The sequence below is a fragment of the Sapajus apella genome, unplaced genomic scaffold (genome assembly GCF_009761245.1).
Source record: "Sapajus apella isolate SASKATOON/1434 unplaced genomic scaffold, GSC_monkey_1.0 scaffold185, whole genome shotgun sequence".
NCBI classification, from domain to species: Eukaryota; Metazoa; Chordata; class Mammalia; order Primates; family Cebidae; genus Sapajus; species Sapajus apella.
The window spans coordinates 69,413-84,524 of NW_022437125.1; the positions used below are offsets into that span (position 1 = coordinate 69,413).

Here is a 15,112-nt window from a genome sequence, read left to right on the forward strand (position 1 = left end):
TTTTTTTTTTTTGAGACGGAGTCTTACTCTGTTGCCCAGGCTGGAGTGCAGTGGGGTGATCTTGGCTCATGCAACCTCCACCTCCCAGGTTCAAGCAATTCTCCTGCCTCAGCCTCCCAAGTAGCTGGGACTACAGGCGTGTACCACCACACCTGGCTAAATTTTGTATTTTTAGTAGACACGGGGTTTCACCATGTTGGCCAGGCTGGTCTCGAACTCCTAACCTCATGATCCGCCCGCCTTGGCCTCCCGAAGTTCTGGGATTACACGCGTGAGCCACCGCACCTGGCTGGGCCCTGTGTTTTCACGCTGCCCTGGGTCCCTTGCATTTTGTTGCCCATCCTGTTTCCTCGGCCTGCCTGTGGGAGGAACCAGCCTCTTGACTGCATATGCCTCGGTTCCGGATGTTCCAGGTCATCTACCAAGGATGCTGGTGCTGAGGACGTGGCCTCCCCTGGCCTAGCTTAAGGGAGCAGATGGGGACACTCACCGAGACTGCCTCTTCCACGTCCTTCTTGTTGAGGAGTGCGTGGTTGATGCGCAGGACAATCCAGTCGAACAGGGCACTGTACAAGGACTTGGCCATGGAGTCGCGGGCGGTGATGGCCTATGGACACAGAAGGGGTGGCTCACCTCTGGCACAGCGGGGCCTGTGCTGGGGTCTTGCTCTGTCGCCCAGGCTGGAGTGCAATGACGTGATCTCGGCTCATTGGAACATCCACCTCCTGGGTCCAAGCAATTCTCCTGTCTCAGCCTCCCCAGTAGCTGAGATTACAGGTGAGCACCACCATGCCTGGCTAATTTTTGTTTTTACTAAAGATGGAGTTTTACCACGTTGGCCAGGCTGGTCTAAAACTCTGACCTCAGGTGATCTGCCTGCTTTGGCTTCCCAAAGTCCTGGCATTACAGGTATGAGCCACCGTGCCCAGCCAAGATGGCCTTTTGAATTTTTTTTTTTTTTTTTTGGACACAGGGTCTCATTCTATCGTCCAGGCTGGAGTGCACTGGCACAATCTTGGCTCACTGCAAACTTCACCTCCTGGGTTCAAACGATCTTCCTCCCTCAGCCTCCTGTGTAGCTGGGCCACAGCTGCACAACACAACTGGTTCATATTTCTTTTTTTGAGATGCAATTTCATTCTTGTTGCCCAGGCTGGAGGGCAATGGCACAATCCCGGCTCACTGCAACCTCCACCTCCCAGGTTCAAATGATTCTCCTGCCTCAGTCTCCTGAGCAGCTGGGATTACAGGTGCGTGCCACCACGCCTGACTGATTTTTGTATTTTTAGTAGAGATGGAGTTTTGTCATGTTGACCAGGCTCATCTGGAGCTCCTGACCTCAGGTGATCCGCCTGCCTTGGCCTCCCACAGTGTTGGGATTACAGGCGTGAGCCACCGCATCCGGCCTTAATTTTTAATTTTATTGTGGAGATGGGGTCTCACTATTTTGCTAAGCCTGGTCTCAAACTCTTGGGCTAAAGCAATTCTTCTGCCCTGGCCTCCCAAAGCGTTGGGATTACAGGTGTGAGTCACTGCAACCAGCCAAGGTGGCCTCTGTCAACACTGGACTCATCCGACACATACCTTTCCCCCTGTCCTAGAGGATGTGCCTGCACATTGGGGCATTAACAGACCCAGGGGCCCCTGGACGGGCTCTGAGGCCTCTCCATACACTGTCACGCTTCTCAGAGCCACCCAAACTGCTGCTGAGTGAGGAACTCAGGCTCAGGGAGGGGATGGGGCAATTGCGGTAGAACCAGCAAGGGGGGTCTAACTGCAGGCCCCTTGTTCTTCCGGGGGCGCCACGTGGCTGTCACCATGTGCATCAAAGCTCTTTTGTGACTGGGCACAGGGGCTGACACCTGTAATCTCAGTACTCTGGGAGTCAAGGTGGGTGGATCACTTGAGGTCAGGAGTTCAAGATCAGCCTGGACAACATGGCGAAACCCCATCTCTACTCCAAAAAAAAAAAAAAAAACAGAAAAAGGCTGGGTATGGTGAGTCATTCCTGGAATCCCAGCACTTTGGGAGGCTAAGGCAGGCGGATCACCTGAGGTCAGGAGTTCGAGACCAGCCTGACCAACATAGTAAAATCCTGTCTCTACTAAAAATACAAAATTAGCCCAGCTTGACAGCGTGTGCCTGTAATCCCAGCTACTTGGAAGGCTGAGGCAGGAGAATTGCTTGAACCTGGGAGGTGGAAGTTGCAGTGAGCCGAGATCGCACCATTGCACTCCAGCCTGGGCAATAAGGGTGAAACTCTGTGACAAAATAAAATAAAAATACAAAATAAATTAGCCAGGCCTGGTAGTGCACACCTGTAATCCCAGCTACTTGGGAGGCTGAGGCATGACAGTCACCTGAACTTGGGGGGTACGGAGGTTGCAGTGAGCCAAGGTTGTGCCACTGCATTCCAGCCGGGGCAAGAGTGAGACCCTATCTCAAAAAAAAAAAAAAAAAAAAAAAAAAAAAAAAAAAAAAAAAAAAAAAGTCTCTTAAGGTCTAATCTATATAGAATAAATGGGCTTTTTTATTTTTCTTTTTTTTACATATTCAGGCCTCAGCTCTGACAGATGTATTCAGCTGCAGACAAGACCCAGAACACGTCCCCCTCGTTTTGCATGTCCTGGATGTCAAGGAAACGGAGCCACACAGAACGCAGCTCCCGCCTGGTGCTTCTGGCTCTGCACGGAGCCTCTCGGGGGCACCGGTGTTGCTCAGGTCTTGGGTGCTGTGCAGCCACTTCCTGGCAACATCATGTGGTGCCCCGGACCCGTGTGGGCTTAGAATGTCCCCGGTGCCTGTCTGAAATCCATAGCAGCTTCCCATTGGGTGAGAAGCTAAAAATCCCCCTGGCCCCCCGCCCCGTGACTAGGTACTTTCCTGTTATTAAACAAGCCGCAAGTGACTCTGCTCTTGAGATGGAAAAATGCAAGAGAAATACAGCACAGAGAAAACATCCAGGCTAGGGCAAAGACCAGAGGGAGGCGTCTTATCAAGACTCATACGCTGGGAGTTACATAAGGGCAGTCAGTGTCATGATCCAGAGTCCAGGGATGGGCAAATTTTTTTCTGGAAGGGACCACGGGTCATTATTTTGGCTTTGGGGCCTGATGTTCTCTGTCCCAACTGCTCTGTTTAGCTGTTATAGCCCCAAAGCAGTTTAGATGGTATGTAAATGAATGGGTATGGCCATGTGCCAATAAAACTTTATTAGCAAAACCAGGTGGAGGGCCGGATCTGGCCAACCATTGCTGGTGAGAACCAGCATGCACACAGGACATCTAGAAACACAGCTATGACTGCATGTGGCTCAAGTTCTGGTCTGAGGGCCATGGTTTGCCTCCCAGGCTGGCTTGTGCCATAGTTGGCCTCATGTGACAGTCACAGGCACTGCCTGGGTTCCATTCTAGTGCTTCAGGGACAGGAATAGCCCACCCATGCCAGCTGTTTCCAAGGACCTCTCCCATTTGTGTTTCGGGGTCAGGCACCCCGTGAGCGCCTGGGCAGCACTCACCTCGCTGAGGCTGTAGGGAAGGATGAGCTTGTCGTTGACGGTCACTGTTTTTCTTTTGGTTAGAACCTCCACCAAGATTTCCCGCTTCACCTGTTTGGAGATCAAGGAGGGGGAGAAGGAAAAGGGAGATGGAGGGCTTATAAGGCATGTCCTGGTGTCATGAGGCAAGGTCTGGAGCCTGTGTCAGCTAGGAGATGGAGTCCCAGCAGCCAGGCCTGGAAGTGAGCTCTGAGGCCCACCCACCCACCTGTGATGTGCTGGGTTTTGTTATTTTTTTTTTGAGATGGTGATGGAGTCTCACTCTATCACCCAGGCTGGAGTGCAGTGGCATAATCTTGGCTCACTGCAACCTCCGCCTCCCAGGTTCAAGTGATTCTTCTGCCTCAGCCTCCCCAGTAGCAGGCATGCACCACCACACCCGGCTAATTTTTATATTTTTAATAGAGATGGGCTTTCTCTATGTTGGTCAGGCTAGTCTTGAACTCCTGACCTTAAGTGATCTGCCCGCTTTGGCCCCCTAAAGTGCTGGGATTACCGGCGTGAGCCACCGCGCCCGGCCTGAGATGGGCTGTTCTGCACTTGGCAGGTTTCAGAATTCCCACATGGCACAGGCTCGCTGGATGCTCAGGCTCTGTGGCCCCGGTGTGTGCATGCACAGTTCTCATGTGAGTGCAGGCTGTGGGTCCGGGTGGCGCCTGGTGACCAGCACTCACTGCCTTGCGTGTTGGAGCTGGTGGTTCCCATCCGTCGCACAGGGGCTGGGGCTAGACATTAGCCAGACAGCCCAACACGCTCATCCCTCCCCCAACTGCCAAGCTCCCTTTCTGAGCTGGCGGTCTCTGCCCATCAGCAGCAAGAGTGGGGGATGAGTGGGGGCTTTCGCTCTCTTTTTTTTTTTTTTTTGATGCAGTCTTGCTGTGTCACCAGGCTGGAGTGCAATGGCATGATCTCAGCTCACTGCAACCGCCTCCTGGGTTCAAGCAATTTTCCTGTCTTGGCCTCCCAAGTAGATAAGACTACACGTGCGTGCCACCACACCTGGCTAATTTTTGTATTTTTAGTAGAAACGGGGTTTCTCCATATTGGTCAGGCTGGGCTCGAACTCCTAACCTCAGGTGATCCACCCGCCTTGGCCTTCCAAGGTGCTGGGATTACAGGTGTGAGCCACCGCACCTGGCCAGCAGGGGCTTTCTCTAAATATCCCAGCAGATGCTCATATATCCCCAAGAACTCAACAAAAGCTGGGGCTCTTGTACCCTACTTTAAGAAAAGCTACAGGTGGAACGCATGCTTAATTTATGCCTGAGTTTGCAATTTTTTTTGACTTTTTGCAATCAGACCTTGGTGAGGACCTTGAGCAAGAGGATGTAACTCCCACACGCTTAGTGTTCCAATAATGGAACACTAGGCATAAATGGATTAAAAAAGACCAGGGCAGGGCTCCTCAGCCTCACTGCCATTTGTACTTGGAGCTGGATAATTCTCTGCCATGGCGGGGCTGTCCTGTGCACTGCAGGGTGTTGGGCAGCATCCCTGGCCTCTGCCTAGCAGATGCCAGGAGCAGCCCAGAGTATGGCAAGCAGACATTGCCTGGTGTGTCCTGGGGGCAGAACTGCCCTTGGCTGAGAACCAGTGGAGGAGGGGACGGCAGGTCCAAGAGAAAATGACTTCACTGATCAAACTGGAATTTTTTGTTTTTTGAGGGACAGGGCCTTGCTCTGTCACTCAGGCTGCAGTGCAGTGGCATGATCAGAGCTCACGGCAGCAATGAACTCCTGGGCTCTAGCAATCTTCCTGCCTTGGCCTCCTGTGTGGCTGGGATTACAGGAGCACACCACCAACAGCTGCCTGATTTTTAAATTTTTTTGTAGAGATCAACAGATACTATGCTGTCCAGGCTAGTCTGGAACTCCTAGCCTCAAGCGATCCTCCTGCCTCAGTCTCCCAAGTAGCTGGGATTTCAAGGATGAGCCACTGCACCCAGCCCCAAGCTGTAGTTTTTTTGAGACAGAGTCTTGCTCTGTCACCCAGGCTGGAGCGCAGTGGTGAGATCTTGGCTCACTGCAGCCTCCGCCTCCCAGGTTCAAGCAATTCTCACGCCTCAGCTTCCTGAGTAGCTGGGCCTATAGGCGCGCACCACCACACCTGGCTAATTGCTTTTTGTATTTTTAGTACAGACGGGGTTTCACCACGTTGGCCAGTCTGGTCTCAAACTCCTGACCTCAGGTGATCTGCCCGCCTCAGCCTCCCAAAGTGCTGGGATTACAGGCGTGTCACCACGCCCGGCCTGCTGTAGTTTTAAAGAGGCTTTCACTTGAGGGTGGGAGGAGGAGGTGCCCTGTCCACAGAGTTTGTCAGAAATGAGGAAGGAACACGGTGGAGATGATAGCGTGGGACGTGAGGACCTGGCTGATGAAACCTCAGCCAATGTAGGAAGTTCTGGGTGTCATCCCTCATATTGAGAGGTACCCAGAGGCATATTGAGAGTCAGCCTGAGGAGGGACAGAGGTGGCAAACGGTACCTTCAGAAGCTGGGACAGGGTGTCCAGCACCTCGGGCGGCCCGACCTCCAACCCTTCCTCTCGGCCTGTGGCTCTCTTCTTGTAAGTGACGTTGCCCAGGTACAGGATGGCCGAGAGGACAGCAAAAATCCTGGGAAGGAAAAGGCACTCACATTTGGGCAGCTTCTACATTCCTAAGACAGCAGACACTTCCAGGGAACTGGGCCGAATCCATACGGCCAGCTGATTCTGGTAGGAGCGCATGAAGGTGGAAAGGTGTCTAAGGCCTCTCTTGAGGACTGCCTCTCTGGAATGTGACTTTGCAGACAGTTCTCTTTTTTTTGAGACTGGGTCTGGCTCTGTCGCCCAGGTTGGAGTACAGTGACACAATCACAGCTCACCGTAACCTCTAACTCCTGGGCTCAAGTGATTCTACTGCCTCAGCCTCCTAAGTAGTTGGGACTACAGGCTACTACACTTAGCTCATTTAAAAACATATTTTTAAAGGGACGGGGTCTTGCTGTGTTGCCCAGGCTGGTCTCAAACTCCTGGCCTCAGGTGATCCTCCTGCCTTGGCCTCCTGAATAGCTGGGATTATAGGCCTGAACCACCGCACCTGGCTAGATAGCTATTTTCTTTTTTTTTTTTGAAACAGAGTCTCACTCTGTCACCCAGGCTGGAGTGCAGTGGCACGATCACAGCTCACTGCAGCCTCAACCTCCCTGGGCTCAGGTGATCCTCCTACCTCAGCCTCCCGGGCAGCTGGGACTACAGGTTTGCACCACCATACCTGGCTAGTGAAACTGTGTCTCAAAAAAGAAAAAAGTGTACAGATCCCTCTAGCCCCCAGACCAAGAAATAGAACATTCCAGGTCCTGGATCCTGGAGCCCCCCAAGCCCAGAGGAAGCATGGTCTTGACATGTAATGCTGCCTATGAACTTGATGGGAATGAAACTGTAGGTACTTGTGTCTGGCCAGTCGCTGGCTATGTTGTCCAGGCTAGAGTCCATTGGCTATTCAGAGGTGCCGTCTTTTTATTTATTTATTTTTGAGACAGTGTCACTCTGTCACCCAGGCTGAAGTTCAGTGGCACTGTGGCCTCCGCCTTCTAGGTTCAAGGGATTCTTGTGCCTCAGCCTCCTGCGTAGCTGGGATTACAGGCGTGCACCATCATGCCCGGCTAAATTGTATTTTCACTAGTGATGGGGTTTCTCTATGTTGGTCAGGCTGGTCTTGAACTCCCGACCTCAGATGATCCTCCCGCCTCAGCCTCCCAAAGTGCTGGGATTACAGGCATGAGCCACCACGCCCGGCTGGCAAACCATTTTTAAGGGTACAGTTCGGCAGAGTTAAGAATGTTCACGTCGGCCGGGCTCGGTGGCTCACGCCTGTAATCCCGGCACTTTGGGAGGCCGAGGCGGGTGGATCACGAGGTCAAGAGATCAAGACCATCCTGGTCAACATGGTGAAACCCCGTCTCTACTAAAAATACAAAAAATTAGCTGGGCATGGTGGCGCGTGCCTGTAGTCCCAGCTACTCAGGAGGCTGAGGCAGGAGAATTGCCTGAACCCAGGAGGCGGAGGTTGCGGTGAGCCGAGATCACGCCATTGCACTCCAGCCTGGGTAACAAGAGCGAAACTCCGTCCCAAAAAAAAAAAAAAAAAAAAAAAAAAAAAGAATGTTCACGTTACCTTTAATTGGCATCACCTAATGACCAATGGCTTGAGGCCCTTCTCATGTGCTCACTGCTATGGGGCCACATTCTGTAGGGCAGCTCTGTTCAGGACACTGCCTGCCCGTTTTCACTGGGTTGTGGATTGTACTACAGAGTGACTGGCAAGGGCCACGCATGCTCCCTGTAGGCTTGGGGGGACGGGCCAGGGGCCACATACTTACTGCTTCTTGGTGGCGGGGAGGAAGCCCACCATCTCCATGGCCTGCTTGAGCCTCTCAAAGTCATGCTTCAGGTCCTCCCCATCTTCAATCTTCAAGTTATGCTGGAAAACAAAGGCGTCAGGGCATTCCTGCGCTGGTGAGGGTGGCGTGCCAGAGTGATTTTGGCTGGAGCTGGCGGGGCAGGGCCCCAGGACCAGGGGAATGAATGGGTTCTTTTAATGCTGCCTTCTGGGAGTGGGTTTGGGGGCCAGGGCAGGCTGCCTCTGACTTCCCGGCTGTGCATAAACAGCTTGAGGCCGGGAACAGAGGTGCCATTTGTGGCTGGGGCTCGAGGCTGTTTACCTGGTTGAGGTAGAAATAATCTTCAGGCTGCTTAAGCTGAAATTCTCGGCGTTCTTCCTCACTGACCCCAAGTAACAAATAATAAAACACGTGGTAGTTCCTGCAGGTCAAAATTGGGAGGAAAACAGTCGTTCTTGGAGGCCAAGCAATAGCTGCTCTGCAAACCGCTAGTAACACGGCTTTGGAGAACACACCTCAAATATGCACAAACTTAAAACAGTAAGTCACTTCTTACTATGTCTTAAAAAAACAAAACAAATAAATGTCTTGAGCGAATAGGTTTCTGGAGGATTGGAGGCGGGTAGGTGTCCATCTCACTTATTTGTCAATCAGAAACGTTTCTTTTTTCTTTTTTTTTTTGAGACGGAGTCTTACTCTATTGCCCAGGCTGGAGTGCAGTGGGGCGATCTCGGTTCACTGCAACCTCTGCCTTTGGGGTTCAAGTTCAAGTGATTCTCCTGCCTCAGCCTCCTGAGAAGCCAGGATTACAGGCGCTCACCACCATACCCAGCTCATTTTTGTATTTTAGTAGAGATGGGGTTTCACTATGTCGGGCAGGCTGGTCTTGAACACCTGACCTCGTGATCTGCCCACCTTGGCCTCTGAAAGTGCCGGGATTACAGGCATGAGCCACTGCGCCCGCACCCCCCACCCCCCAACTTCTTTTTGAAATGGAGTCTTGCTCCCTTGCCCAGGCTGGAGTGCAATGGTGCGATTTTGGCTCACACAACTTCCACCTCCTGGGTTCAAGTGATTATCCTGCTTCAGCCTCCCAGGTAGCTGGGATTATAGGCGTGAGCCACCATACCCAGCTAGTTTTTTGTATTTTTAGTAGAGACGAGGTTTTACCATGTTGTTCAGACTGGTCTCAAACTCCTGACCTCGTGATCCGCCTGCCTCAGCCTCCCAAAGTGCTGGGATTACAGGCATGAGCCATGGTGCCCAGCTAATCAGAAATGTTTCTAATCTTTTTTTTTTTTTTTTCCTTAAGAAAGGGTTTTGCTGTGTTGCTCAGGCTGGAGTGCAGAGGTGCGATCACAGCTCACTGCAGCCTTGACCTCCTGGGTTCAAGTGATCCTCCCAGCTCAGCCTCCTGAGTAGCTGGGACTACAGTTGTTTGTCACTATGCCCAGCTAATTTTTTTTGGTCTTCTTTGTAGAGATTGGGTTTCACCATGTTGCCCAGGGTGGTCTTGAACTCCTGGGTTCATGTGATCCTCCCGCCTAGGCCTCCCAAAGTGCTGGGATTATAGGCATGAGTCACTGCTCCAGGCCTGTTGTTTTTTTTTTCTTAAAGAGTCAAGACTCTATCCGGGCACGGTGGCGTACGCATGTAATCCCAGCTGCTCGGGAGGTTAAGGCACGAGAATCGCTTGAACCCAGGAGGCGGGGATTGCAGTGAGCTGGGATCAAGACTCTGACACAAAACAAAAACAAAAAGCCCAACCAACCAAACAAACAAAAATAAAGAGAGAAGGACTCGCCCTATTGCCCAGGCTGAAGCGTAGCGTCTAGCTTGCTGCAGCCTCAACCTCCTGGGCTCAGGTGATCCTGTCTGCCTAGGCCTCCTCAATAGCTGGGATGATAGGCACAGGTGTAGGCCACCATGCCTGAGAAAAGTTTCCAATCTAACTATACATTGTGCAGACATCTGAGCACCTACTGGGGACAAAACCTCCGGGGAGGCACACAAAGGTGGCTTGGGAGGTATGAGGACAAAGTGTGAGGCCACCGGGGCAGATCTGGGGAGAAGACGGATGGGCAGGCCCGCTCCTGTGAGAGCCTCCATGGCCTCCTGCAAAGTTCCTCTGAGCTCAGGACATTTCTGTTGCTTCCCTCCTCTGTAAGAGGAAACACAGACGTGACATGGCATTCAGAGATCCCTGAGGAAACGTTCTCCTACCTCTCGTCCTTCTCCTGAGATACCAGGCGAGACTTTTCAAGCAGATATTTTTCGACAACAGCTCTGTCATTAAGAGAAAAGGAGAAAGAATAAAATGTTAAGTTGTAGTATTGTGTTATTATTTTTTTTTTGAGATGGAATCTTGCTCTGTTGTCCAGGCTGGAGTGCAATGGCACGGTTTCTGCTCACTGCAACCTCCGCCTCTTGGGTTTAAGCGACTCTCCTGCTTCAGCCTCCTGAGTAGCTGGGATTACAGGCATGTGCCATCATGCCTGGCTAATTTTGTATTTTTAGTAGGGATGGGATTTCTTTATGTTGGTCAGGTTGGTATCGAAATCCTGACCTCAGGTGATCCACCTGCCTCAGCTTCCCAAAGTGCTGGAATTACAGGTGTGAGCCACTGCACCCGGCATTGGTTTTAAGACAGGGTCTCACTCTGTTGTGCAGGCTGGAGTGTAGTGGCACGATTATAACTCAGTGAAGCCTCGACCTCCCAGGCTCAAGTGATGCTCCCACCTCAGCCTCCCGAGTAGCTGGGACTACAGGCTAATTTTTTTAGTTTTTGTAGAGATGGGGTTTCATCATGTTGCCCAGGCTGGTCTGTAATTCCTGGCGTCAAGTGACCTGCCTGCCTCTGTCTCCTGAAGTGTTGGGATTATAGGCGTGAGCCATGCATCTGGCCTGTCATTGTGGTTTGGATTTGCACTTCCCTGGTGACTGATGACGCTGAACATCTGCTCACGTGCTTACTGGTCATTCATAGCTCTTCTCTGATGAAGTACCCATTGACGTCTTTTGTGGTTTTCTTACTGGGGTCTTGGTACTATTATTGAGCTGTAAATGCTCTTTCTATATTCTAGACGCAAGTCCTTTGCTGGTTCTGATCTGCAGGTACCTTCTCTGGATCTGGGGCTTCAATTTTTTTTACAGAAATCACAGGGGTCTGTGACGCCCATCAATACTTGGTTGTATCTATATGGTCTGGTGTTCTGCTGTTTACTGATCATTTTCTTTTTTTTTGAGATGGAGTTCTGCTCTCTTGTCACCCAGGCTGGCGTGCACTGGCATGATCTCGGCTCACTGCAACCTCCGCCTTCCAGGTTCAAGCAATTCTTCTGCCTCAGCCTCCCAAGTAACTGGGACTACAGGTGCATGCCAACAAGCCCGGCTACTTTTTGTATTTTTAGTAGAGATGGGGTTTCACTGTGCTGGCCAGGCTGGTCTCTACATCTTGACTCACGATCTGCCCACCTCGGCCTCCCAAAGTGCTGGGACTACAGGCATGAACAACTGCTCCCGGCTGTTTTCATTACGCCAAGCAGTTAAGGTGTTTCCTCCAAGTTAAGTTTTCAGAGGCCCCTCGGAAGGCACGTGGCATCATGTGGGACATTGAGTCTAAGGGTGCCAGTGCAGGGGACTAGGGTGTCTCTGCAGCCCCAAATATTTCTCAATGCTAAAAGCAGTGGCAGTGAATGGTTTTTTGAGGACATACATGTTGTAGGCATCGTTTTATGTATTTCTCAGGGACTCCTCTTACATGCTGGGGCAGGTGCTGAGGCCAGCATGGTGGCTCCTGAGGAGTGGACAAGGAACCGAGGCTTGGAGAGACTGTGCTGCCCAGGGGCCCATGGGAAGGGGGTGGCCTGGTGGGATCCTTTCACACCAGCTGGGGCTGGCTGAGTCTGGTGGGGCCGGTCTATCATGGGGGTCCGCCATCACCAGATGTGTGAGCTCACTGGGGCCTCCAGATCAGTCTCATCTGAGCCCATCCTATCATGCAGGAGACATGGCTGGTACCCAAGGGGTGGCAGAGCCAGGGGGCAGCACAAGGGACCCAATCCAGGGCCTGCTGAATGCCACCTGCCTGTCTCCAGGACAGCAGGCTTTTTTTTTTTTTTTTTTTTTTTTTTGAGACAGAGTCTCACTCTATTGTCCATGCTGGAGTGCAGTGGCACAATCTCGGCTCACTGCAACCTCCGCCCCCTGGGTTTAAGCAGCTTTCCTGCCTCAGCCTCCTAAGTAGCTGGGATTACAGGCATGCACCACCACGCCCAGCTAATGTAATTTTAGTAGAGATGGGGTTTCACCACATTGGGCAGGCTGGTCTTGAACTCCTGGGCTCAAGAGATCTACCTGCCTCAGTCTCCTGAAATGCTGGGATTATAGGCATGAGCCACCATGCCTGGCCCAGGACAGCAGTCTTTCATCTGCTGGCTTACACGGGGACACACAACATGCACAGGTGGGTTTGGATGGCCTGGCCTGGGGCCTCTCTTCTTTCAAATAAGAGAAAAAGCTTTTCCTTCTATTCCTTCCCTGGGCTAGTAACCATTCAGTTTCGGCACCTTCCTGTAGTCTGCATTCCTGGGGAGGGAGGCTGTGTCTGGTTCTAGAAGGAGACTCATGTTTCAATCTCAGCCTGTGGCTGATTCCCTGGGCTGCTTCTGAGGGTCTGGCAGAGGATGTGGCCCCACGGTGGCAGGATGGCAAGCCAGCAATGGGTGTCGGTACTGAAACGTCGCCTGACCAATGATGGCTCCTTCCCTTCCCCAATCATTTTCTTTTTTTTTTTGAGACCGAGTTTCACCCTTGTTGTCCAGGCTGCAGTGCAATGGCGTGATCTCGGCTCACCGCAACCTCTGCCTCCTGGGTTCAAGCAATTCTCCTGCCTCAGCCTCCCAAGTAGTTGAGACTACAGGCACGCACCATCACACCCACCAGTGGGGACATAAGGGACAGCGACTCACCCTCTCACGATGCCACTCTCTAGGTAGCTGACTTGGATGAATTTCCCAAACCGGCTGGAGTTGTTGTTGTGGGCCGTCTTGGCGTTTCCAAAAGCCTGCAAGGGAATCAAAAGCAGCTTTTCAGATCGTGACGATGGAATTTCTTTTTTTTCCCTCTCATTTTATACTGTGCTTTTACTTTTACTTTTATTTTGAATTTTTCAATTTATCTATTTTTTCTTTTTTTTTTTCCTTTGGCCATAGTCTCACTCGGTCACCTGGGCTGGAGTGCAGTGTTGCGATATCAGCTCACTGCAACCTCTGCCTCGCGGGTTCAAGCAATTCTCATGCCTCAGCTTCCTGGGTAGCTGGGACTACAGACATGCACTACCAAGCTATTTTAGTAGATATGGGGTTTCACCATGTCGTCCAGGTTGGTCTCGAACTCCTGAGCTCAGGCAATCTGCCTGCCTCAGCCTCCCAAAGCGCATGAGCCGCTGTGCCCGGTCTCTGTTTTTTCTTTAACTGTTCCTGCAAAGCAACGCTACCCAGTACGCAGAGGGTAGCCCATTTTCTTTTTCTTGAGACAGAGTCACACAACATCACCCGGGCTGGAGTGCAGTGGTGTGATCTTGGCTCACTGCAACCTCTGCCTCTTGGGCTGAAGCAATCCTCCCACCTCAGCTTCCCGTGTAGCTGGGACTGGAGGCGTGCACCACCACGCCTGCCTAATTTTTTTTAGAGATGGGGTTTTGCCATGTTGCCAGGCTGGTATGGAACTCCTGAGCTCAAATGATCCACCCACCTCAGTCTCCCAAAATGCTGGAATTACAGGCATGAGCCATTGTGCCTGGCCTTGATTTATCTTATTAGTTAATATTTTCCAGACTGTGACATAATTTGCAAAAACGTCATTTTATTTATTTATTTGCGGTCTAAATACACTTTATTTTTTTACTTTTAAATTTTACATTATTTTTGAGATGGGGTCTTGCTCTGCTGCCCAGGCTGAAGTGCAGTGGTGTGATCTCAGCTCACTGCAACCTCTGTCTCCTGTGCTCAAGAGATCCTCCCACCTCAGCACCCCGAGTGGCTGCAACCACAGGCATGTACCAGACCAGCATGCCCAGACTTGTGTCTGGCTGCTGCTGCTTTTTTCTTTTTAAGAGGCAGGGTCTTGCTCTGTCCCTTAGGCTGGAGTGCAATGGTGCAATCATAGCTCACTGCAAGCCTCAACCTCCTGGGCTCAAGTAATCCTCCTGCCTCAGCCTCCCAAGCAGCTGGGACCACAGGTGCACGCCACCATTGGCTAATATTTTAAATTTTTTGTAGAGACAGCATGTCCCTACGTTGTCTAGGGTGGTCTTAAACTCCTGGCCTCTAGTGATCCTCCTGCCCTGGACTCCCAAAGATCTGTGATGACAGGCACAATGGCTCGCCTGTAGTCAATGTTTCATCCCTTTTTCACAGGGCCATCTTTTTGCCCTGTACTGAGGAGTCCACACACACAGGGAAGTGTGCAGTGCAGGCAGTATGCAGGCGTGCCCTGTGGGGTTTCCATACAACCATCACCTGCATGAAGATGGCGGACATCCACTCCCTGTCCAACTTCCTGGGGTGCTTCCTTCTCATGAGGGACTTACTGCTCCAGAGGGGTTAAGATGGAGCCCTGGGGGAACTTGAGGCAGGGATGGTGCCTGGGGCAGGACAGAGAAGCTGGAAGAGGTGGTCGGGGGGGCTCTTTTTTTTAGGGAGAAAGAAGGTGGGGTGAGGCCAGCAGGATGCAGGCTGCAAGGCCTGGCAGATGAGAGCGAGGAGGCAGAGCTGATCCTGGGGCCTGGTGTTCTACCATCCAAGCCCTTGTGACTGCTGGGTTTGGGGGAAGAGGTGACCTCGCAGGGGAAGGGCACAGGGGCGGGGGGCACGCCCTGGAGTCAAACGTGGAAAGTTTGGCAGGGGTGATGTTCCCGTTTGAGAGGCTGGGACGCCCAGGGAGGAGAGGAGGGAGTGAGGCCACAGTGGGAAGGGAGTGTCAAGGCCATTGCCAAGGTCCCACTGTAGGAGATGGGGGAGGTGGTGGCCAAGTACGCAGGGGAGGCAGAAACTGGAGACATGAAGACACAGAATAATGGGGTCTTCCTGAAGGCCTCATTCCACAGGGGGGATGCATACTGGCTGTCATGGACTTTATGTCTGTGTCCTCCACAGTTTTTTTTTTTTTTTTTG

General features: G+C 51.9%; 1 protein-coding gene across 1 annotated transcript in view; it reads right to left on the reverse strand.

The window, feature by feature from the left end:
• Positions 1–15,112, reverse strand: part of MYO9B (myosin IXB) — a 129,778-nt gene that overhangs the window by 51,609 nt on the left and 63,057 nt on the right. The window contains exons 3-9 of the mRNA XM_032268719.1: positions 12,908–13,002; positions 10,161–10,223; positions 8,259–8,358; positions 7,917–8,017; positions 6,040–6,169; positions 3,518–3,607; positions 491–607 (exon numbers count right to left, since the gene is read on the reverse strand). Of these exons, the coding sequence (XP_032124610.1) occupies positions 491–607; positions 3,518–3,607; positions 6,040–6,169; positions 7,917–8,017; positions 8,259–8,358; positions 10,161–10,223; positions 12,908–13,002 (696 nt within the window). The remainder of the gene's footprint in view (positions 1–490; positions 608–3,517; positions 3,608–6,039; positions 6,170–7,916; positions 8,018–8,258; positions 8,359–10,160; positions 10,224–12,907; positions 13,003–15,112) is intronic.